Source organism: Pogona vitticeps, chromosome 6, assembly GCF_051106095.1.
Source record: "Pogona vitticeps strain Pit_001003342236 chromosome 6, PviZW2.1, whole genome shotgun sequence".
NCBI classification, from domain to species: Eukaryota; Metazoa; Chordata; class Lepidosauria; order Squamata; family Agamidae; genus Pogona; species Pogona vitticeps.
In genome coordinates, this window is record NC_135788.1 from 64365263 (window position 1) to 64388984 (window position 23722).

The 23722-nt window shown below is 39.6% G+C and overlaps 1 protein-coding gene and 2 long non-coding RNA genes across 11 annotated transcripts in view; 2 read left to right on the forward strand and 1 right to left on the reverse strand.

Moving 5' to 3' along the window:
* Nucleotides 1–23722, reverse strand: part of SUGCT (succinyl-CoA:glutarate-CoA transferase) — a 506744-nt gene that overhangs the window by 310851 nt on the left and 172171 nt on the right. For all 7 annotated transcript variants that reach the window (XR_012088437.2, XM_073003757.2, XM_073003763.2 and 4 more), the window contains 2 exons: nt 8082–8153; nt 6576–6673 (listed from right to left, as the gene is read on the reverse strand). Coding sequence is in view for 6 of the 7 variants with exons in the window: in XM_073003757.2 (XP_072859858.2) it covers nt 6576–6673; nt 8082–8153 (170 nt within the window). In the remaining variant the exon portion in view is untranslated. The remainder of the gene's footprint in view (nt 1–6575; nt 6674–8081; nt 8154–23722) is intronic.
* The window catches only part of LOC140708333 (uncharacterized), a 69201-nt gene continuing 47947 nt past the window's right edge, over nt 2469–23722 (forward strand). The window contains exons 1-3 of one of the 3 annotated variants that reach the window (XR_013537370.1): nt 2469–2601; nt 8436–8555; nt 21228–21336. This is a non-coding gene — a long non-coding RNA (uncharacterized LOC140708333). Of the gene's footprint in view, nt 2602–8435; nt 8556–13981; nt 17860–21227; nt 21381–23722 lie in introns of all 3 variants that reach the window. The other 2 variants (XR_013537369.1, XR_013537368.1) reach the window with 2 other exon arrangements.
* Nucleotides 17893–21145, forward strand: LOC140708335 (uncharacterized). The gene is made up of 2 exons (XR_012088447.2): nt 17893–18373; nt 20410–21145. It is a non-coding gene; the product is annotated as an uncharacterized LOC140708335 (long non-coding RNA).

Genomic DNA, 23722 nt, shown 5'->3' on the forward strand with positions numbered 1-23722 from the left:
CAAATGTCCTGGAACTCAATAAGATGACATTTAATTTTGAACAGATATAAACAACACTACATTATAAAACAAGTGTTTATGCTGCATTTCTGGGACGGGTTGAGTCAATGGACAAAGTTTAGGATTATAGTCTGTTGTCCTCAAATCACAGCCTCCTAACACCTTTCCAACCCAAATGACCAGAAAGGCAGTAGATGCCAGAAACACTAGTCCATCCCCTTTTTGACTCTCTGGTCTTTACTTCCACCTGCACCAATTGTTAGACTGATATCTTAGGGTCCACCTACCCCTGTTCCTCCTTCTTTAAAGAGTTGACATACTTTTACTCCCCATCCTTGTGCCCTAGAGAGCACATGTCTGACTATTTAGGATTACAGTTTAGGCTTTTCTATCTGGAATGTAAATTAATTAATAAAATTTAGATATTTTTAAAATTCCTTTATTGTAGGTTAATTTGGGGACTGACCACCCATGAGTACGGTACTTACTCTACTGCAGAGAAGAAACTTAATATTTTTTCTTCTATCCCATCTTGAGAAGATTAACAATGTTTTCTACATCAAAGAGTCAACAAGAAGATTGCTAAATTCTATGACATTTCTCCGTGCACAGGTGCTTGTGTGGGTATGAGTGTGTTCACTGTCATGAAGCAAAACAGACCAGAAGACACATACAAGGCTGAAGATGCTGTAAGATTCTAGCCAAAGTTCTGTACAATCAGCATTTTCAGGCTTCCAACTTTAACTGCCTTTATCTATTTTAACAGACAGGAGTAACTGTATAACAAAATGTGTCTGTATCTTAAAAAGGAATGTGCAAGCAACTATGAATAAATTCCTAAAAATAATGAAAAATAAATAAGTTTATGTGCCAAGTGTTGGTGATATTATTTTAAAACTGCATCATCAGAGAGGACAGAATCCTCCACCTCAATCTATGATTGGTTTGAGGTTTTTAAAAGGTATCTCACATCTGTGTTGTGGGGACAGAAGAGGCCACCTCTCCTTGGCCGCAGGTTGCCTTCAACAGGAGAAGAATCTGGCCTACATACAGTATATGCTGTACTGGGTTCTTATAACCGTTGTCTCCATCAGGTGCTAGTCCATATTATTTGTAATCCATTTGCACTAATACTGTGTATTTCCCCAAGCAACCCAGTGTAAAGGCAGGATATAGTTAATATTGGATTAAATTTATATCCTTATGACCCTTCTGATGTGCTGTACAACAAGGAAGGGTCATTTTTCACACACTGCATTTTGAATTCATGTTCTGCCTTACCTGTAGTGGAATCCTACGTGGTCTGCTAATCTCAATGAACTTTTTTTTAGCAATACAATTGTAATGGTGGTGGCAGCTAGGCAATTGTGTCTACCCTGCTTCTCAAGACCCTTTCTACCACCAATGAGGACAGGGTACCCTTGAGTCTCTCAGTGTGTTCCTTATTTGGTATGCAAAACAGGGGGAAGTGGAAGCAGACTTTCCTGCTGCCTCTTGCCCTTAACAGTCTTACCAGTTCCCTGAATATGCTATACAAGGTCAGAGGACCTTGCTGAATAAGGTCATCTTGCTATGAGGATAAAAGAGGCTCCAGCACACTCTGTTATTTCTCTGCAACTGAGAGGCTGCAAGCTTTACTTTCTTAATAAGTGGTATCCATGACACTCAACTGCATACTTCCTAAAAGGCACAGCTGCAGAAATGGGGTTGTGTGCCAGGGAGGGGAGAGAAATGGATCATTTTCTGACCAAATGCAAAGTTCAAGACTGTTTGAAAAGGGCATTGGGAGATACAAATATCCTTTCATTATCTTATTTGTTGATTTTGCTGTGGCTTTCATCTGGATGAAACCCTACCATGTCCTATTTGCACAAGGGGGCAACAACCGACACTGAACATTGTGACAGGGCTGACAGAATTGCCCAAGCTGGCCCCACCATCATGTCTCCCAATGTACCTATTGGTGAACGACCTGAGCTTAAGCATTGATACTCCATGGCCAGTTCAAGAGGAGAAGCAGCAGTCATACCAGGACACATTTCTATTAGATTATTTACTGAATGGATGTGTGTCATGAGTAACAGAGTGTGTGGGTTCCAGAAAGACCAGCACCCCAGGCCTAAAAAGAAGATGGAGACTTGTGAGGGAAGATGGGATCGTGAGCCTGCTACAAAGCTGCAAAGAGTTACAAGAGATAAAGTTTCTATATCCGAAGAAAACTGCATGTGTGGGCGGAAGTTCTAACTGTGGACTTGTTTGTCCAGATAAGAAAGGGGAAGAAGGCTGGCTGGAACCTGTTGTCCAGACAAGAAAGAGGAAGTAGTCTGGATGGAACCAGGACTGAGGTAAAGGAAGCAAACTGTACACGTGCAAGAAGCATTCCTGCATGGCAACAACAGACTGTACTTGCCCAGGAAATCAGGGTCTGCCTCCTGCTTGCTTATGCCCACCCAGATTCAGCCCACAGGCACAGCCCACAAGGAAGATGCCTACAAGAAGGATGACCCAGGAAGACATTGTGGGCTTCGAACAGTGCTGCAACATTGCTCCCATCGTTCTTACCGAAGAACTGATCAACCATCAGAGAAGAGCTCTGTGTGTGTGAGTATGTGTGCATGTGAGGTGTGAAGTGTGGCCTCTTGATACCTTTGTTTTATGTTTTAAATGAATGAAAGCAATAAATGTTACATGAATAGAGTTTGATCTAAGAATTTGGTGTACTGTCTCCTTGTCAGTAGTCTGGCTGGGGTCTCTCTCCTCTCCGGGTCCCTTTCCCCAGGATATAAAGAAAATTAATCCCTCGGGAAACATGTGTGTGTGTTGCATTAATATTTATGGTTGAACGCAAGAAACAGTTTGGTGGTCTCCCATTGACCACACCCAGAAACACTTTGCTCTAGGTCTCCAGTGGCTATTTTTTAAAAAAAAAAATCAGACCTTGGAGGCTTCAATTAGTTTGTACATGTATACAATGCATTGCAAAACTGCCTCCATTTACCCTAGAAGACAGACAAGAGTCCTCTGGGATTTCCCTCCCACTGTTCTTAATTTGTGAGTGTGGGGCTGCTGGGGGCCCTAGGCAGCTGGATATCTTGTCTATACTTGTCTTGTGCAGCAACATTTCAGTTGTTTCCAGAAGTGGTGATCTTTAAATACCAACAACAAAAAGTGGTCCTTTGTGGTATAAATATGTCAAACCAACATCCTACTGTAACCAGATGCTGAAATGTCAAAATATTTTTTTCTTTCGACTCTGCCTTTAAACTTTTAAAGCTTTATTCATGAATGATTCATATAATCACATTTTAAAAGTGTAGGGCAAATCACTAAAGAACTCTAGAATAGTATTTATATGCACAATCATTAAAAAGTGTGAAATATATTTGCACATTTGAGAACAATGCACCAGAGAATGTTATATAGGCATATTGCAAATGGGCTTGTCAAAGTTTCTGTTTGGTTACGGTATTTACTGAACAAGAGTTTATTTGTTCATTTAGTTTGTATGTTTATATAATGCTTTCCCTCCATTATTGAATTCAAGGCACCATTGCGTAGTCTCCCTTTGATCATATCCAGAGACACTGGATTCAGTTAGTAGTTGTAGAAGAGGTAGCCATGTTAGTCTCTGAAAGCATTATATGTGAAAACAAAATAAAGAATAAAAATAAAAAATGTGATGGCACTTTGAAGACTAACTTTTATTATTTTTAATGTGAGCTTTCATGGACAAGTCCACTTCATCAGACATAAGACACTGGATGCAGTTAGTGGCTCCATTATACAGTATATGTATGATGTCAAATTCCATTATCTAGTAAGATTTAAAGTTACTGATCAGTCATAAAGCAGACAATTATTTCTTCAATCAATGAAAGTTTCCTGAGATCAGCACGATTGCTGACATAACTCTAGATAAAGGTTACTTGGTGGCAAACCCTGTTACAGCAATCATACCCTTATTAAGCTTGGCTTTTCAAATAATGGAAAAAGTACCAGCCAGTTCTGCTAATTTAAAATACTTTCTGAAGCAACCCATGTCAGACACATACCCTGTAAAGCATGTTTAACATTAAGCAACTCCGCCACTTTTTTCTCATGACAGATTATTTGTTCTCCACAATGATTCTATTGCAAAGGCTCTAAGGGATAAATATCTTGCTAGTCTTTCAAAATCTACCATACAAAATGTGATCATTCTGCAAATGATGTCTATTAGCTAATACAAGGCCAAATTACAAGGAATGGGAACAAATACATATGACTCCAAGATCCTGAACAAAGATTCATGTTGCAGTTGGTCTTTCTTTATTGGGTGCCAGATTCAACCAAACAAACATGACACTTAATAAATTATGCTCTTCCATTAATACATGAAATACAAAATCGGTTTGCACCGGCAGCATTTGCAGTTCTCTAGAGATTGCATGGAACCTCTGCAAAAATAACATGGCATATTTAGCCAAGAAGCTGACAAGCCTGAGACAGCAAACCTGAGACAGGCAGTTATAGGTATAAAATCTATTTTAAAAAGATTATTTTTCCAGTGAATCCTTAGTTGGGACTTTAGAAAAGAAGTGAACTGGCGACCTCCCATAGAACAATAGACAAAATAAAATTGAAAGCGCCACACATACGGAGAAGATGAAATGCTCTTCAGCAGAGAAGATAACCCAAGGACCACCAAAAACCTATGAGCGGTTTGTTTGTTTCAATTCCAGTTCTAATAAGATACAATTTTCTTTTAAAAAAATTAATTCTTACATTGAGGGCCACTTATATATTTTGGAACCATGTTTTGGATATGATATAGAAAATGTCTACAGGGAAAATCCAGGACATTCTAATCTAGATGGTTTCAAGTTGCCTCACTGAAGAATTGTTTTGTTTGTTTTTTAAAAATCATCTTGCTGACATACAAAAGGGGAGAAATCTAAGTAGCCAGTCTCCCTCAGCAGTAACATCCTCAAATGCTATGAAACTACCTACCCCTCAGTCTAATCTACAGAACAGAGATGCCAGTGGATTTTGAACTCCTCTGAATAAAGACAGTTGTAGGTGGCAAATGACATCAAAATACACATTTAAAATTGTATTTTGTGAGAAAACAAATATCAAACTGAGTTTTAAAGACTTGTAATATATATTGAAATTTTAAATAAATAGCGAGTCTGCCCTGGCCAGCAAGCATAGTGGGCTGACTACCTAGCTGGGTGCAGGAGGTGCACTTTCTCCCTGCACTATACCTGCATCCTGGGTCCAGGTGGGGAAAATGTTGCTGTCACCTTCACAGGTGCAGCTCTGGGGATGGCTGAGCTAGAAATATAAGGCAGACTGGAAGACTTGGGAGGATCAGTGTGAAGATGCAGAGGACTGGCTGGTGTTTGAGGGAAAACAAGTCCATGCTGATCCACCCAGAGAGAAGCTGACAGCATCCTCTGAAGAAGCTGTCAGGGTAAGATGGGGGCAAGGCTCCAAGAACCAAGGCATCTGGAAAGCTCAAGAGACACTAAGTGCTTCTGGAGACAATATGGACAAGCAGCTGATCCCCTTCCCTCCCAATTTGAGCCCTTGGTTCTCTACCAGCTCAAACTGATATCTGCCTCCACACCAGCCATCTTACGCAGCACTTTCTGCCTGAACTCTGGTCATGCCAAAGAGAGGGTGTGCACAAATGTTTGCTCTGTCAGACATTGCAGGCATGTCTCCTGCCGGGAAAGCCTCTGGCAGCTTTCCTCAAGAGACCTCCCAAACAAGTTGTACTTATGAACTTTGGGGAGTGAAGTAACTCCCTGGAGCCCATAAAACTGTGCTAATCCATTGGAATAGGGTTTGTGTCTCATTGCAGGAGATTGACCTTGTTTGGGACTTGTCAGTTGCCTGCCCAGAAGGGCCTGTGTCCACAAAGCTCAGCAGAGCCTGGGGCTGACAAGAACTGCCTTGTGTATCGCCCGGAGGGGCCCATTCCTGCTAAGGACTTTTCAGTTACCATCCCAAAAGTTCTTGGGTCTACAAAGGACTATGTATCCACTGCCAGTTGGCCTGAGGCTTCCAAAACCTATTTCTCTTCAGGATCCAGCCAGACCCGATTTTGTAAAAGACTTTTGGTGCAAGTTGTTTTCTCCCCTTCCCCACTGTAATAAAGCTCCTTCTTTTGCAAAGACTCATCCTCTCATCATGGAGGGAAAAGCAGGGGTGGCTCACATAGATTAAGTATTAATTCAGGAACTGAACAAAGTTTTGGATAAAGAATGTAAAAAAAACCCAACTTGACACAAATCAGAAACCTGGATCATCCTTCCCTAGGTACAAAAACCAAGCAATTTTGCCCCCAAAAAGATTTCTTCAGGAACATCCCTTTTTGGAGAAATATTTGAAAGCTTATGGCTTTATTAGGAAATATGATGTTATAATATATACTTCATATTAGTCCACATTAAAAGTCTACACAATCTGTAGGTAGAAAAGTACATTTGCACACACAGAGAAGCATATTCTACATATGTCAAAAATAGTTAAGTCTGCAGAAGTCTTTGCAGAACTAAATACTCTCAATTTAAACACTGAACTCATACCTGGCTGATAAAATTCCAATGAGTTCCTTCCTATTTAACACTCGCTGCTGGTTGTTTTTATATCTGGGATCATGGCTGATTTTGGACAAATTCAGGATCTAAATAAAATGAAACAAATTTTACTCAGCTAACACCATAACCATAAAACTGTGTGATTTTGAATTAAGTATGTAGGACTCAGTGGCACACAAACCATCATCATTTATCTCCTACCCTAGGACAGGCCCATCAAAGTAACCTATCATCTCCATGAAGAGATAGACATGTATATATCTTGTCTTTAAAGTTTGTCCACTCCTTGTCAGTTATTCATTGTTCAAAATCAATGAGGAACAAAGTGAAAAGAGCTGCCCATGTCTTTCCTTGAAAGCTTCCTATCAAAGGGCACCTCTTCTCAAATATGTTTCTGGCTTCTGCCCTCTTTGGAGAGTTCTACTTCATCCTTCCCTTGCAGGCATCAGGTATACAGGCAGAACTAACTCTTGATCTCCACCAGCTCCCTGGTCATGCCAATAAGTCTACTGTGAAATAGCAGTTGTGGTACCTTCAGGACTAACTACAGTCAATCCTCGACTTACAAACTGCCCCACATACGAACTTTTCGAGTTACAAATGGCTCAGTTGGCAAAAATTGGCATCGACTTGTGAACGGAGCTCGACTTAGAAACAAGGTTGAGGCTCCGTTCGCAAGTCAATGCCATTTTTTGCGAACGGAGGCGTTCATAAATGGACCCCTGCAAAAAGGCAGGGAGAAAGGGCTGGAAATTTGAATTTCTCGCCCTTTTCCCTGCCTTTTTCGCTTCAGAGCAATCAAAGGGCTTTCCCCCGGACATCGAAGCAAGCCCTTTGAGAGCTCTGAATGCAAAAAGGCAGGGAGAAAGGGCAGGAAATTTGAATTTCCCGCCCTTTCCCCCTGCCTTTTTGCCTTTTGAAATGCTGGAACGGATTAATTCTGTTCCCATGCATTTCAATGGGAAATGGTACTTCGACTTATGAACTTTCCGACGCACAAACGTCGTTCCAAAATGGATTAAGGTCGTAAGTCGAGGTACCACTGTACTATATTTTGATATGAGTTTTTGTGGACAAGTCCACTTCCTCAGACATAAGAGAGGACCTTAATAATGAACAACTAACCCACATAGACAAATGGAGATATGAAATGATGGTAGACAACCTCAGCAACTGAGTGTCCACTCTTATGTCTGAAGAAGTGGACCTGGCCACAAAAGCTCACATTAAAATATAACAGCCAGTGTTTAAGGTCTTCTTTTTTGTCTTCTTTATTTTTTTTATTTACATGTTGGTTTTGGCCTGATATGGTAGCTCTAGCTGGGAGTAACAACTGCATTTAGGCCTCTGGATGTTTTATAGCTGCAAGTAGTGCCTTACCTTGCATTCTCTAAGAATCAAGAAAATTGGCCATCACCGCCGTGAACTGTCTAATATAGAATCCTGCAGCATCTTGATCTTTCCACCCAATTAACTGTTTTGTAGTACCATTACCTTGCAAACAGTGGCAAACTGTTGATCATTTCCTGCTCCCACCACGATATAGCCATCCTTGGTTTTGAAAGCCTAGAAAACAGTGAAGATTGAATCATAATTTTATCATGCATTACAACACTATGTTGATGAACTTCTCACCCTTCCCCTTCAGTCATTTCAAAATGTCATCTTCATGAGAACTAGTTTGTGTGTATATGTCATTCTTTTAAAAATCTAATGTTCCAGGTTGACATTAAATAAAAATAAATAAATAAATAAATTAACCTTTAAAGCCAGATAATGTTTGTGAAAACATTACTAAGAAATACACACAATGTATATTAGCCACATAAAATCTTCCTCTCATTGCAGTCTTCCCAGAAAGCAAACACACAGAGAGAACTTGTATCCATTCACGGTTTCTAGCAATGAACTTGAATGTCTATTTGGCTTCAGTTATCTTTGTTATGCTGACAAACTATACAAATACATGTGAGTATATTTATATATAAATATATGGGTCCAGAAAATATCGATCACACAAAAAAGTTGATTAAAAATAAAATAAAAGGGGGGGGAAAAAGACAAACGTGGTGATATTTAAAGATTTATATTTTTGAATGTGAGCTTTTGTGGACAATTCCACAAAAAGATGGCTTACATATTCATATGAAATATCTGTTGGCTGCAATGATGAGGTAACAATTACATGAATTAAGGCACCACAGATCAAAAAGGCCTTGCATATCTTAATACTTAACACTACTCCAGCCATGATGGCTGAAAACCTGGTGCTTAATTTTTGCTTATGGAAGGGTAATGATGACACCAGTAGGAGGGAGATTTTTGGTAATTAAAGATTTCCTACTTTTCTGGCTCCCGTTTAATCCCCTTCACCATAAGGAAACTATGAGACAAGAGAAGGAACTCTTTAATTATGAATGATTGTTGCCACTTGATGACATTGCCAGCAGGAGGAGATTGGCTGGACCTTAACAATCCACACAGGCAGAGAGACGTGTGGAGATATGCCATGATGGTAGTCAACCTCAGCAACTGAGACAGCCTCCAGAAATAGGGTGAGAGAGACTTTGCCTTAGATTTCCTCTCTAGCTCTGATCCATTCCAGTGACTATACTGTATACAGAATTAAATGTGTATTCCCTCACACAAGCATATATTAACTGAGGGGCAGACAATCAGGGTGTACATTTTACTTTACGATTCTTTTAGCTGGAGAAAAAACTCTCTCTCTGAATTTTTAAAGAAAATGTGCAACACTGACAAAAATCCAAAAACTTGTCAAACCTCAAGTTGGGATAAATGAATACAACTTTTGCATCAAAATCCATACAGCACCTTAACAGCTCTTAAATTTTTTTTGATGGTGTGCTGGAAAGCTGGAATGAGACATTCTCAAAACAAACACAGCATGCAAATACAGTCATTAACCATAAAATGTTTATGACACACAGAGATGTTGCTTCTTTATGTTCTTTACAGAATCTTCAATGATCCCATTAAAGCAGATGCACAGACAACTGTGAATTGTTCTACAATTATTACTCTAAAACCGCAGGGTAGACCACACAGTAGCATCTGACTTGCTCTTGTACCCTTATACGCTGAAGTCACTATATATTTAAGGGCCCAGTCATTAATGCTTTTGCTTCACTGGCTTTGGGGCATGTGTGGGAAACTGGACTAAATACTAAAATACAATTAGAAACACCCAACAACTCTGCCCTTATCAGAATAAGCGCAGCCATGTATCTTGGAATGAGAATTACCCCCTTCTGCAGAAAGCAGCTATTCTGGTGTTCCAAACACACACAAAAACAACAACAGCTGATTATTTGCCAGTCATTGTTGCTGATAAAGCAGAAACTTTCAAAAGTTATTAACACAGCAGTGCCAACATTTAAGAACATTAACAACGGTTTCATTCATGGCCTGCGGATGTGCATACACACCGCAGGTTACCACAGGTTACTGTCCGGTCATAGAAAGCCCCACTATCTTAGTATACAAAGGAGATTGGGGAGGGATGCAAAGTGCAGACAGATTTTAATGAGATTTTGTTTTGATAAACTGCTGCTCAGCACAGTGAATCAGTTTAAATTAGTGCAATAACATCTACTTCATACAAGGCAGAAGTCCTTTCTGTGTGTGGCTTTTGTTTATTAAGAATGAAGGTTTCTGATAGGACAACCAGAAGCATAACATAAATTTAAATGCCAAACAGTGCACAACATTGGTGTCTTGAATCATGGAATGTAAGAGGAGGTGAAGACAAAAAGCAACAGACCAGGAAACAATTTCAGAACTTGTTAGGGGAAATCAGTGGAGATGAAAGACACAAAATTCCAAAACACTTTTCTCTGAATGATTAGAAAGAGCCTGCAGTTCTGCTGAAAGCATTCAAACAGAAAGTATGTAAATAAATGCAAACTAGTAAATAAAGAAAACAGCCTAACGAGGACCTTGGGATGTGGCCAGCTTAGATCAATGCTACAGCTTAGAGGGAATGGAAGCAGTCCCAGGGCATTTCATTGCCTCATTGCCAAAAATTTTTGCATAGCTATGCAAAAGGTGCAATTTTTGGAGGAAACTGATCTTAAGTTAAGAAATTACTGTAGACATTATTGTATCAGTTTAGCAACATATAATGTCTACATTGTTTTTTAATTTAGGGCAATTTGCCTTCAAAAGTCACACTGTTTGTGTTATGCCAGTATAACTATGGAAGAGGATTTGGGCCAATATAAACTGTACTGTGGATCCTTCTGAATCAAAAAATAGTATGAAAATTTTACAAATAAATACATGCAAAAAAACCTATAGTATCATCATCACCACCAGTCATACACACAAACAGACAAAGCTTTTGAAGATGGCCCAGAGACTTCAGCTGGTTCAAAATGTCGCAGCAATACTGCTGACTGGAGCTGATTACAAGGAGCATATAACTCCCCTGTTATGATGGCTCCACTGGCTGTTTCCAAGCAGTTCTTAAAGGTTGGTTGTGACCTATAATGCCCTATAAAGCTTCAGTTCAGGCTCATTGAAGCATCATATCCTCTTATGAGCCTTCTTGATTTCCAAGATCTTCAGGAGAGGTTTCTTTCAGTCCCACTGCCCTCTTGGAGACTTTTGATGTGGGGATGTGAGAGAGTGCCTTCTCTAAGGCTGCTTCCCAGGTTGTGGAATGTTCTTCCTTAGGGGGCTAGGTTGGCTCTTGTCTTTCCAGTGCTCTTCCAGGGGGAGGACATCCTTTCTAGACTAACTTTTAACAACTAATTGGGCAGTGAAGAGCTTTTATCTTGGGTGCTAGGTATTCTTATTACTTTATCTGTGTTTTCATTTGTTTTTAAGATGGTCTTTAACTACTTTAACTAATATTTTAATAGTATTATATATTAAATTGGTTTTAATGTATTGATTTATCATGTTTTCAGTTTTTTAATACTTTGTGAGCTATCTTGGGTCCCTTAAGTGAAAGAAATGCCATAAAAATGAAAACAAAGCTCTGGATTTCTCAGTGATTTTCAGAACCATTTACCAATGGTATCCTATTGGACTGCCTGGCTAGGTTGGGTACTCAGGGCACTGTATTATAGTGATTCCAATACTTCCTGTCAAGGCCATTCAAAGGGGGATCCTGATGGAGCGCTGTCTGGTACCATGGTCTTTGATTTACACTGCCCCTTATATTATTGACATATTTGAAAAGCTGAGATGTGTCATTCAAAGCTTTGGAGTGAGATGCCACTAATATGCTGACAAAGCCAAGGTCTACTGCTCCTTGCAACTAACACCAATGGAACATTCAGAAGTCTTGAATGTTGCCTGAGCTCAATAATGGGCTAGATGAGAATGAACAAGCTGAAGTAAAATTCTGAGAAGATGGCGGTGCTTTGAATCATTAAAAAGGCAGACTTGAGGCATAGGATTCAACCTGTTGTAAAAGAGGTTCACTGAAAGGTCAGGCTTGTATTGGGGAGTACACTATGATTCTATATTCTTTCTGGATTCCCAGATATCTGTAGTGACAACTCTGCTTAGATAGCCAGTTACAACATTTTGTGAGTTGACCTGGTTTTGCAACAGCCACTCACACCACTGTTGCATCCCATGTTGACTACTGTGATGTGCTCTTTGTGGAACAGCACGTTGGACATATCTTGAAGGGGTCCAAAATGTTTAACTGGCAGAATAAACTACAGCTAGGCTGCTAAATGATGGACAGCATCACAGCCATACAACTCAGATACTGAAAGTTCTGCAGTGGTTTGCAACTGTTTACAGGCCCCAATTGAAGATGTTGGTTCTAACCTTCAAACCCTAAGTGGCTTGAGGCTTGGCTATCTAAGCCAGTGGTTCTTAACCTTTGTTACTCAGATGCTTTTGAACTGCAACTCCCAGAAACCCCAGTCAGCACAGCTGGTGGTGAAGGCTTCTGGGAGTTGCAGTCCAAAACTCCTGAGTAACCCAAGGTTAAGAACCAGTGATCTAAGCAATCACCTCTCTTATTATGAACCTGCCTGAACATTAAAGATTTTTAGGAGACACCCAGTTGAAAAGAGCAACAATTGCTTGACCAACATATGACAAAATAAAAAAAACCAAAACAAAAAAGACAAACGTGGCACCTTAAATAATAAATATTATATTTTAATATGAGCTTTCATGGACGCATCTACTTTGTCAGACATACAGAAAAAATGAAATACTGGATTAAATGCCAATTACACAAGTAAAACATACGAAATATTCACTGGCTCTAATAGTATTGGATATTTAATTACATCTCACATGGAGTGATTTATGGCCTATATTTGGTGTTAGGATATAAACATTCCTCCAGGAATGTTTTGTTTTGTTTCTTTGGATTTTGCCTAGTATACTTCCACAGACTAACATGGCTACCTCTTCTAAAACTACAAGGAAAGGCATATGACAGGCAGCTTGCTCCTTCTTTGGTTCCAGACTGTGGAATGTATCTTGCTCAGAACTGTGAATACTTTCCACTCTCACTGCTTCTAGAAAGGTGTGAAGACACTACTTTTCAAACTGGTCGGTGACCGTGTTTATTTTATTGGGATGGACTTAACAGTTTATAGGTATATTTATTTTAATTGTTTTATGGTCCCAACACTTTTTATTTTATTTTAACGATTTTATGGCTGAACCTGATTTACTGCTCTTTCTGCCATGTTTAATGATTTTAAACCTGTGAGGAAGAGGGCAAGGCCACTCCAATCCCTGCGACCAGACTCTCCTCCAAATGGCCATGCAATATTTTCCCACCTCTAGTTCTCCTGTAGATATAAGGAGAGCTAAGTCAGATACTGTACAGAAAAGGGAGAAGGGTCAGAAAATGTGGGGAAAGAGATCCGGGGAGAAAGAGGGAGAACCTCTAGGAGAGTGAGAAGGAAAGGAGGAGAAAAGGGAGGAAGAGGAAGGAAGGTTCCAGAGAGGAGGAAGACAGATACTGGGGAGGAAGATGAGATATGGCAGGATGCTAAGGAAGAAATAGAAGCTGAGGCTTCTCAGGCTGAAATGAAAGTCCTGAAAGTGACAGATCTTCAAGAAGAATGGACATACTGGCCACAAAGCCCTGTGGTCACACTGAGAGTGTGCTGAGGCTGAGAGACTACCCCAGTCAAGACCACCCCATAAGCCTTCCTTGTGGTGTGAGAAGGAGAAAAAGAAGAGTGAGAGACTGTGAGAGTGGGGAGTGAGAAGGGGTCCAGCTCTAAACCCTTCAGTCTGGTCCAGTCACCTGGAGAAAACCTGCCAAACCCCATGCCTCCATCAGAAAGAGAGAGAAGGCAGAGTGGCTCTCCGTTACACAGTCAAGGGAGAGTACAAACTATCCCTGCTGTGACACCTCTTGCTTAACTTATCACATTTAGGTTCTGGAGAAATAAGGGAGGATTTGACAAGAACACAACGGAGAAAAGTAATTAAGGAGGCCAATAAGGAGACTGAGTTTAATTCAAGTTTAGAAGAAAGGGTTTCTTTACCTGTTGTCAATGTTCTTGTTCTGCAAGTAAGTTCAAGTTTAATAAATATCATTATTAATATACTTTTACTCAAGTGGTGGATTCAAACATGCATGTGACATTGAAGGCCTGGGGGTGGTTGGGGGCCTGCACAAAGCCACCTTAAGCAGTACTTATGAGTGGGAAAGTAGAGTATAAATATAAATCACAATCATAACAGTAATAACATTTCTGAATAAATTTAGATTAAACTGAACTCCCAATTAGTAGGACTGTTGTTTTTTTAAATTACTTCAATAAAAGTAGCATCCAAACGATGAGATGAAAAATTATGATTATCATCCAATATCCCATGAGATTTATCTCTCTTCTCTCTTCTCAAATTGCAGCTCAGCCATGAAATTCTAGAGCTTTGTCTGGAATGGGGGAAGAAGACTGTAGGTGATTTGTAGCAGATCTGCATGGATTTCCAACTGCTAGTATTTCTTCTGGGGTGGGGTGGGAGGATAATCTCTGTTGAAGCTGGCCCTTATCTCTCAGTGTTCTTCAAATGTAAAACAGAAATAATATAAGAATATAGTTGCTTTTGATTAGGATTTTCTTCATCTCTTCTGGTCAGTTTTAGAGCTTTGCATTAGAATCTCTCATCTATGGCAGCTCTTATACAGATTTCTAAAAATCCTAGTGCATGGTCTGTGGAAAATAAATCCACTGCCAATGTCACTGATCCACCTTTTTTGTTCTGATTCTGTTTCACAAAATCACAGAATCAAACTGCTGGACAGAACTCCAAGAGACAGAGCATCAATGAGTGATAGAGCAGAACATTCACAGCTAAAGGATTCCCAACAGATGGCCACTCAACTTTTGCGTATAAACCTCAAATGAAGGAAAACCCATCACACAAGTCAATTCTAGTGCTGAATGGCTTTTACTGAAAAAAGGTTCTTCCTAAAATTAATCAGAACCAGCTTTCTTGTAATTGGATCCCTTTAAATTGGTATACTTTCCCCCTTCCTGGTAGAACTGAGTTAAGCCTTTCAGACTGGGTTTGCAATTGAGCACATGCACATTCTTCCCAAACTCAGTGACGTGCAACCCATCTGTTGTGAAATGTATTTCATTCATGGAAGTGCAGTCTGTTGTCCAAAAAAGCCAAGCCTTTTGCCCGCAACACTATCTGTGCAACTAGCTGTTTGCTTCTAGGAAGAATCCTGATGTTTTCTCACCCCTGACCTAGCTGCTCATCGTATCAATGAACCCACATCTTGGAGCTGGTATTATAACTGATGTTCTGCTATCCCGTGTCCTCCCAAGCTGTTTTTGTTCAGGTCTGCTTCTCTGGAAGTCCAAAAATGCACAATTTAAAATGGGCATCTGCTCTGCAATCAGCAACTATCAGTTCTTACATACTTTTGCACCAATGTTTTGCCACCAACTGTATCTCACACGAAAAAAGCGTTGTTGTTGTTGTTGTTGTTGTTGCTGAAGATTTACTGGATTATTTTTGAAGAAGAAGAGGAAGAAATGGCCATGATGAAATTATACTAAATATAAGTAACAACAAAACTATCACCTCCACCTTCTGAAAGAACAGAACAGACACTGGACCATTATGTGTAGGGTATATAAAGCAATTACTGCAACTGTTCCAAAAACAACAAAGCATATTAGAAAACAGATGATCCTGAGTTGTGTTCCTTTTTAAAAGTAGGAGTAGATATCTGTCACATCTATATGGGGTTTATACAGTTCCATCAATAACAGCTTCAACAGTATGTCAGCAGCAGTCACCCTCTCTTTAAACTTCAGTTGAAAGAGTACAACTAAAGTGTACCTAACTAAATATGTTAAGACTAAGAAAAGAAAAAAACAGAAGAAAGCCTTACAGATTTACAGACTTAATTCTAGGAGCAGATGTGAACAGAATATCCTGAATACACACCCAAATAGTTTGAAACTATTTGTTTTAAATATGATTCTCATAAACTATTGACAGGATATGTGAAGAATATCAAGTTATCTAAGTACAACTTATTTCTCTGATAGCCAGATTTGTCACTGTTAAGGGACTAGCTTGTACGCACCAATTATAATTAACACTGAAGGCTGCCCCAAGGAACTTAGCTGCCTGAAGTAAGCGCAAATTCAAGCCCCATTCCTGCTTCATGGACAGAAGCTGATTGCAGCAGCAACTGAACTCACAGGCGTCCTTACTACAACAGTAGCAATGAGCTAAAGTCCTCTCAGCACACCTGAGGGCATCCAGTCATTTTGCATGTGGAGGGAAGACTATGTGGAACACACACCTTCCAAGATAAGAGGATGGCTAGACAGAACAGGAAGAGCAGCTGGGATACCCTCCAGCACCTGTCACTTGTGTTGAATAGTGGTAGGCTAGCTTGGTTGGCCACAGTTATATTACCAAAGCCATATTGCTATTTTTTAAAATTTTTGTAATATGACTATAGCCATATATGGTTGTAGCCACACAAAGCAAAGAAAGATTTTTTAAAAAATAGGCACCACCAACCTATTTTTAAAATAGAGTATTTTCACCTCCTGAATTCATAACAATGTATTGAAAGTTTACTTACACAAGCAACATTAAAAACAGGAATTAACATAATAAGTTTGTTTTTTCACCCAAGTTTCAAAGAAAAAGTTTGCTGATTGCTTTACAGAGTCAAAAGGTTGGAAACTAGAAAACAGACATGTTAAAACTTGGTAGCCTTTTTAGTTTTCTTACCTGAACCAGCTACTCTTCATCATTATTTTGATATCAAGAAACCTAACAGGCTACTGATTAATAGTGTACATGGAGTATATTTAATAACAGCAATATGACTGGAGTAACCAGAGTAGAATTTGTTTTACCAAATTACTCCTGGGATATCAGGGTAAGAAGAGGCAAAAAGCCTTTCTAAATAACCCAACTTGTACATGATAGAGATATGAGCAATATTATGGAATAAGCCCACTCCCTCTTTTTTAAAAAGAGCTTTAAATTTCTTTATATTTCTACTCTACACATTCAATAAGAACTACACTTCAGTGTTCCTAAGTATAAGCAGATTTATTCATACTACGAATAAGCAGCTGAGAAACAGAGGTGCAAATTCTACTTTTTCCATTTCATGCAGTGTATAATTGATACCAGAATATCTTCTCCCATCTGTTAAGTCTCAAAGAATTTCATTATTAGTTATAAAAACTTAGAAAACAAAGGTTATAATCCAGGACAAGAGACACCAATGCTAAAATTCCATCCATGGGAGTGAAGCTCTTGCTCAGAAGGATTTCACAATAGATTTTCTTTATATGATATTTTTTGCCCTTTAGAACCAAATGGGCCTCAGCTTTGTATCCCTTTATGTATGGAGATCCATTTTTATCCATTTGAGACTGACCTGTTTAAAACAGTGATCAACAGACATTGCAACTGAAGAATGGTAATTCCTTAAGAAAAACATCTATAAACAGCTTCTCCTAAACTCTGCATTTCTACCAAAACGGAATTTTGCAAACAAAGCAAAAGGAAAAATAAGACCATGGTAAGGATTCGTTGAGCCAAATCTACAGTAACATCAATGCTTGTTTTTCATATTACTTTATGCTCCTATCTCCCAAAGACATGTGATAAATACAGATGGACCTGAACCACATCTGGACTATCCCAGAGGCAGGAGGTATTTTTGCCTGGGATTTTGAGCTGAAATCCATCTCCAGCAAGAAGAGAGATGAAATGTGGTGCCATCGAGACAAACTGTTGCCAAGAAAAAGGAGGGGTAAGAAATGAGAAAATCTTGTTGAATTTGAACATATGCCTCAGTGACAATTTATTTTAAAATATGGATTACGACACACACACACACAAAGAGAGACAGAAAGAGTCCTACTGTAATATTTGCTCAGTTATTTTCAAGGCTACAATTGACTTATCTAACCCAAACACTTTCCCCTTAATCATGTCTCCATCCAACTGTGAGACATTCTTCCTTTCTCTTCAGCTTCCATGCCATAGTCTACCAACTCCTCAGGGTGTCACAACCCTCAAGCAAGATTTTTTGAGAAGCTGAGAGGGCTGCTAGCAGGAAGGAGTGCTGAGAACAGACTTTTCACCTACAGAGCATCTCAGTTAGACCGTTTATGTATTGTTGCTTGGAAGGAAGAGAAAGAGAAAGAGCACTCATGCATGTGGTTGGTTCCACAAAGGGAAAAGACGCTAGCTTTGCACAGAGACATTGTGCAGAAACTGGAGAAACAGGGAGGAGGTCTAACCGTTTCCGTCTTGTGCTAGAGGTGAGGAATCCTGCAAGCTTTGAAAATTCCTATCTTGTGCCAAGGCACTCTAAACAGATGAGAACAAAGTATTTTGCAAGTATTCTTCATTATTCCATACCTTAGAAAGCATATTATTATTGCCTAGGAATATAAGAAGAGCCCACAGGACTCAAAATATCTAGTCCCACATACTCTGTCCCTCAAGAGTCAACTGCATGGCCATGGCAAGCTCACAAGTAGGATGTGAAGGCAACAGAGCTCTACTGGTATTTACAAATGTGGTATCTCTTGACTTTGGACATAGTCTGAACAGATTTGGGTGAAACCACCCAATTCTGAGTAAGGAAGTAAGAGAGAGAGAGAGAGAGAGAATGGGAAGCAGAAAAGTATACAGAAATATGTGTCACTGCTAATTCCACGAGTCTTCCTCTAGTAGTCAGCATCCCACCAAGGCAACAAGGTGGAACAGATGGGGACAAATGGGATGGACCTAATTATTTGTGCCTGCATGGATAGTAGGGATCTGCTCTTTTATAATTTTTGACTGCAATTTACAGAATTCCCCAGGAATTTAAAAACATGGAAGCTGGAACAGTGCTACTTGGGAGTTGTAGGTTTTCCTGAGAATCATAGTTCTTTGAAAGGTTCACATTATAGAGCCTAATGAGCTGTGAGACTCCAGATCCCAGCATCCTCCATGCTGAGGAGGGCTTACTGCCACCAGACAGTCAACCACTTCCATTGTCATGTGACCAACCAACGGAGGGGTGAAGGATCTTGGGAGCTTTATCAGCATTATAACAATGCACTTGTTTTTGAAAGGTTAGAGAAGGCAGAGACAGAGCTAAATAATTGGAAAGCTGATCTTCAGACTAATGTTTCTGTGTTGTACCTCCTCTAATTCTGCCTGGGGAATTCCTGGAGAATTCTGGGAGTTGCAATTGAAAAACACAAAAGAGCACACCCCTAGTGGGTACAGCTTTCACCTGCCTAACACAACAGCAGGAGATAATAAACTATGGTTTTCAGACCATAGAATATACCTGTGAATCTCAATACCTCAATCCTGCATATTTCAGAACCGCTATCTAAATTTAACTGTCTAAACAGCGCAGATTAAAATGGGAGTAGCTATGACTATGAGAGGGACATGGTGGCGCTGCAGGTTACACTGGTGAAGCCTCTGTGCTGCAAAGTCAGAAGACCAGCAGTCATAAGATCAAATCCACGTGATGGAGGGAGCTCCCGTCACTAATCCTAGCTCCTGCCAACCTAACAGTTCAAAAGCATGTAAAAATGCGAGCAGATAAATAGGTACCACTTCAGTGGGAAGGTAATGGCATTTCGTGTCTAGTCGCGCTGGCCACGTGACCACAGAAACTGTCTTCGGACAAATGCTGACTCTACGGCTTGGAAACAGGGATGAGCACCACACCCTAGAGTCAGACACAACTGGACTAAATGTCAAGGGAAACTTTTACTTTTACCTAGCTTTGACAAGTTCACAGAAACGTCAGACATCTCTATATGCCTGTATTGGTCTTCATCTAAAGTAAACGAATAGTTTGGAACTGAAAACTTGTACCTAGTATCCTGCTACAAAATAATAAAGCTTCATACACAAAATAATATTATCTGCAGCTACATCATTTTTCCATTAGCTTTCCTAACAAGAAAACTGCACATGTACATACACACCTATGCAAAACAAGCAAACTTTAATCACAGTATCTTGCTGGAGCCAGTGTAATTAAGGTTGTGTCAGTATTTCCATTTAGACCAGGGTGTTCAGGAAGTTTATGACCACATCATAAAAATTCAGTTCCACTGAAAAAATTAAGCAAACAAAGTCATATGCAGTAAGCAATATTTTAGAAGAAAAGCATGCACATACAGAACAGGCTTTTGCTACTTAGAGGAGAGGCACAATAAGAGTTTACAGGTTTTAAAAGGCACCACGAACTATTTTTAAAACATTTTCCCCTCCAGTATTCATAACAATGTATTGAAAGTCTGAAACCAAGCTTTGTTTCTTTATCCTTTTATCTCTACAGAGTGCTTATTGTAACAGCTCCCATGATTTGAGACTGGTGGCATTGTGTTTGTGTTGCTTTGAAAGAAGAAAGGGCAATGGAACATTTTCACTGGAAAATCAAATACACACTGTAATAAACCCTAATTCTGTGGGCCACTGGCCATATGCTATCGAAGCTATAATAATTATCAAACTTTGCAGACATTTATACTTGAACATGGCTGGGACAGTATTGCCGAATTCTGTTCGCTGCCCCACTGGCATGAAATCTGTACACTTTCGGAGTTAGTTGAGACTGGTTGTAAGACTACTTAAGCCTCTGTTCTTTCATGGATCTTGGAGTGGTTTGGTGGGTTATGTTTGCTGTTGTTTTTGAGTTCACCATTGGAATTGGTTTTAAGTGCATTTCCACACACCCTGTGTGAAGTCTATCAGAATGGAATTCAGATGAGAAATAATGCTATTAGGGTTCATTCCTCTCCATTTTTAAGAAATTAATATAAACAGAATTATTTAATATCACCTTTTATTATTGCTTTTACTCCCCGAGATATTCAAGTCTGTTTTAATTTGCTCAATTTTATTTAAAGATAGAGGTTCCTAGTGACAGGGTTTTATCTATTTTATGACAATTACAGTATGGAATTCTGTATCATTTGTTACATATAATTTAATGTGTTGTGAACTTCCCAGACAATGTGTGCACTATGGAGTGGTAAACAAGTTGAAATAATAAATAAATATCCCAAAACAGACACCCCAGCCAGCTTATTTGTCCAGTTCCAACCTCCTGTTTGATTCAAACAAGTGCAAGTAATACCTTTGTCTGCCTTGCAGAAAAACACTATGAAGGAACAGACACAGGCCCAAGAATCCCACACCAGATAAGTCTGGAGACAAGTGCAATATACATACCACCTTCAGCTTAAAAGTCCATTGAGCCCAGGTATGTGTATGATGGAACAAGTACATGAGGAATCCAGTGCCAAGGTTGGTAAAATGAGTATCCAGCAATGTGTAGCCTACATAATTAACTTGTAAACCACCCAGAGAGTGCTTGAAGCGCTATGGGGCGGTATATAAGCAGCACACTTTGGTTTTGCTTTCTGTTCCAAGTGATCCATCAAAGGCCCCTTATTCGGCAAACAATAAATTGGCAATCACTTCTTTGCTGAGCAAGGTACCTTTAATGGGTTGGTGTTGTACTTTTTAAAACATACATTCTAACTCAACACTATCGTAATACTAAAATGTATTTAGTTGGCCAGAGTTCTATTGTGGATGGATGCCACTGTAAATTTGTGTAATTTATAGTGCCAGTGTTGCCAATTAGTGCATTCCTATTCAATTCTTCAAAAAATCCTCCAATTTATAAATGCGGGATATTATGCTTCTGTATCCACGGTTCAAAACTCAAGGAAATGGCCCATTACTCAAAAAGTCCGGAAGTGGGCCAACCTCGAGGGTGGGAACCCTTTGTTTCCAACCCACTCCCAATGTTTGATAGGCTGCTTCACAGCATCTCAATTTTTCATGTCACACAGAAACTTGGGGAGAACCATTTGTAATTTAAATGCACCATGTGCACCTTGGCTAGAGAGAAATGGGAAATAACAGGATGGTCACTTCCAGTTTCCTAAAAAGACTGACTCTGAAATAAATGAGGCCTAAAGGCAAAAAAGAGTGCAAAAACAGTCTGAAGCTCAACATAAAAACAAACAAACAAACAAACAAACAAAAAGGTCATGGCCACTGGTCCCATCACCTCCTGGGAAATAGAAGGGGAAGATATAGAGGCAATGACAGACTTTACTTTCTTGGGCTCCATGATCACTGCAGATGGGGACAGCAGCCATGAACTTAAAAGACGCCTGCTTCTTGAGAGAAAAGTGATGACAAACCTCAACAGCATCTTAAAAAACAGAGACATAACCTTGCCAACAAAAGTCCGAATAGTCAAAGCTATGGTTTTCCCTGTAGTGATGTATGGAAGTGAGAGCTGGACCATGAAGAAGGCTGACCACCGAATAATTGATGTTTTTGAATTGTGGTGCTGGAGGAGGCTCTTGAGAGTCCCCTGGAGTGCAAGGAGAACAAACCTATCCATTCTAAAGAAAATCAACCCTGAGGCAAAATATATCTACAAAATTACTCAGGGAGTAACCCAAAAATTTCTTCTGGCCAAAAGTAGGGCAGCAAGTTAAACAATACTGCAAAAGCTGTGATGCCTGCCAGAAAAAGGGAAATAAGAGGGACAAGACAAAAGCAAAACTATGACCTATGCCAGTCATTAACAAATGTATTAAGAAAATAGATATTATAGGTCCTTTACCAAGAGCTACCTGAAGGGAAAATAAATATCTCCTCACTGTGGTGGGCTATGCTACCACGGAATCCCCTAGCTATTCCATGGAGCAATATAGAAGCAAGTACATTGGCTAATGCCCTAGTGCACTTATGTTATGAAGCAGGATTTGTGACTGAAATTGTTTCGGATATAGGTACAAACTTTATATTCAGAATAATGCAAAGATTTTGCAAGGCTTGTGGCATCAGACATCTAACATCTACACCTTATCATCCAGAAACTGATGGACTTGTAGAAAAGTTTAATGGGACCTTGGGTCAGACGATTATGGCATATGTGGCTGAAAATCCAAATGATTAGAATGTAAAGCTACATCCTTTGTTACACTGGCTTTTTTGTTTAATATACTTTGTATATTCTCTTCTCTGCTATTTGTAAGGCCTCATAGGACAGCCACTTTGCTTTCTTGCATTTCCTTTGGGATGGTTTTTGTTGCTGCCTCCTGTACAATGTTATGAGCCTCTATTCATAGTTCTTCAGGTACTCTGTCCACCAAATCTATTTCCTTAAATCAGTTCTTCACTTCCACTGTGTATTCATAAGGGATTTGGTTTAGATTATACCTGACTAGCCCGGTGGTTTTTCCTACTTTCTTCAGTTTAAGCTTGAGTTTTGCTAAGAAGCTGATGATCAGAGCCACAATCAGCTCCAAGTCTTGTTTTTGCTGACTGTATAGAGCTTCTCCATCTTTGGCTGCAGAGAACATAATCAATCTGATTTCGGTATTGCCCATCTGTTGATGTCTATGTGTAAAGTTGCCTCTTATGTTGTTGGAAAAGAGTTTTGTGATGGCCAGCTTGTTCTCTTGACAAAACTCTATTAGCCTTCCCCCTGCTTCATTCTGAACTCCAAGGTCAGATGTACCTGTTGTTCCTTTTATCTCTTAACTCCCTACTTTAGCATTCCAATCCCCTATAATGAGAAGAACATCTTTCTTTGGTGTCAGTTCTAGGAGGTGTTGTAA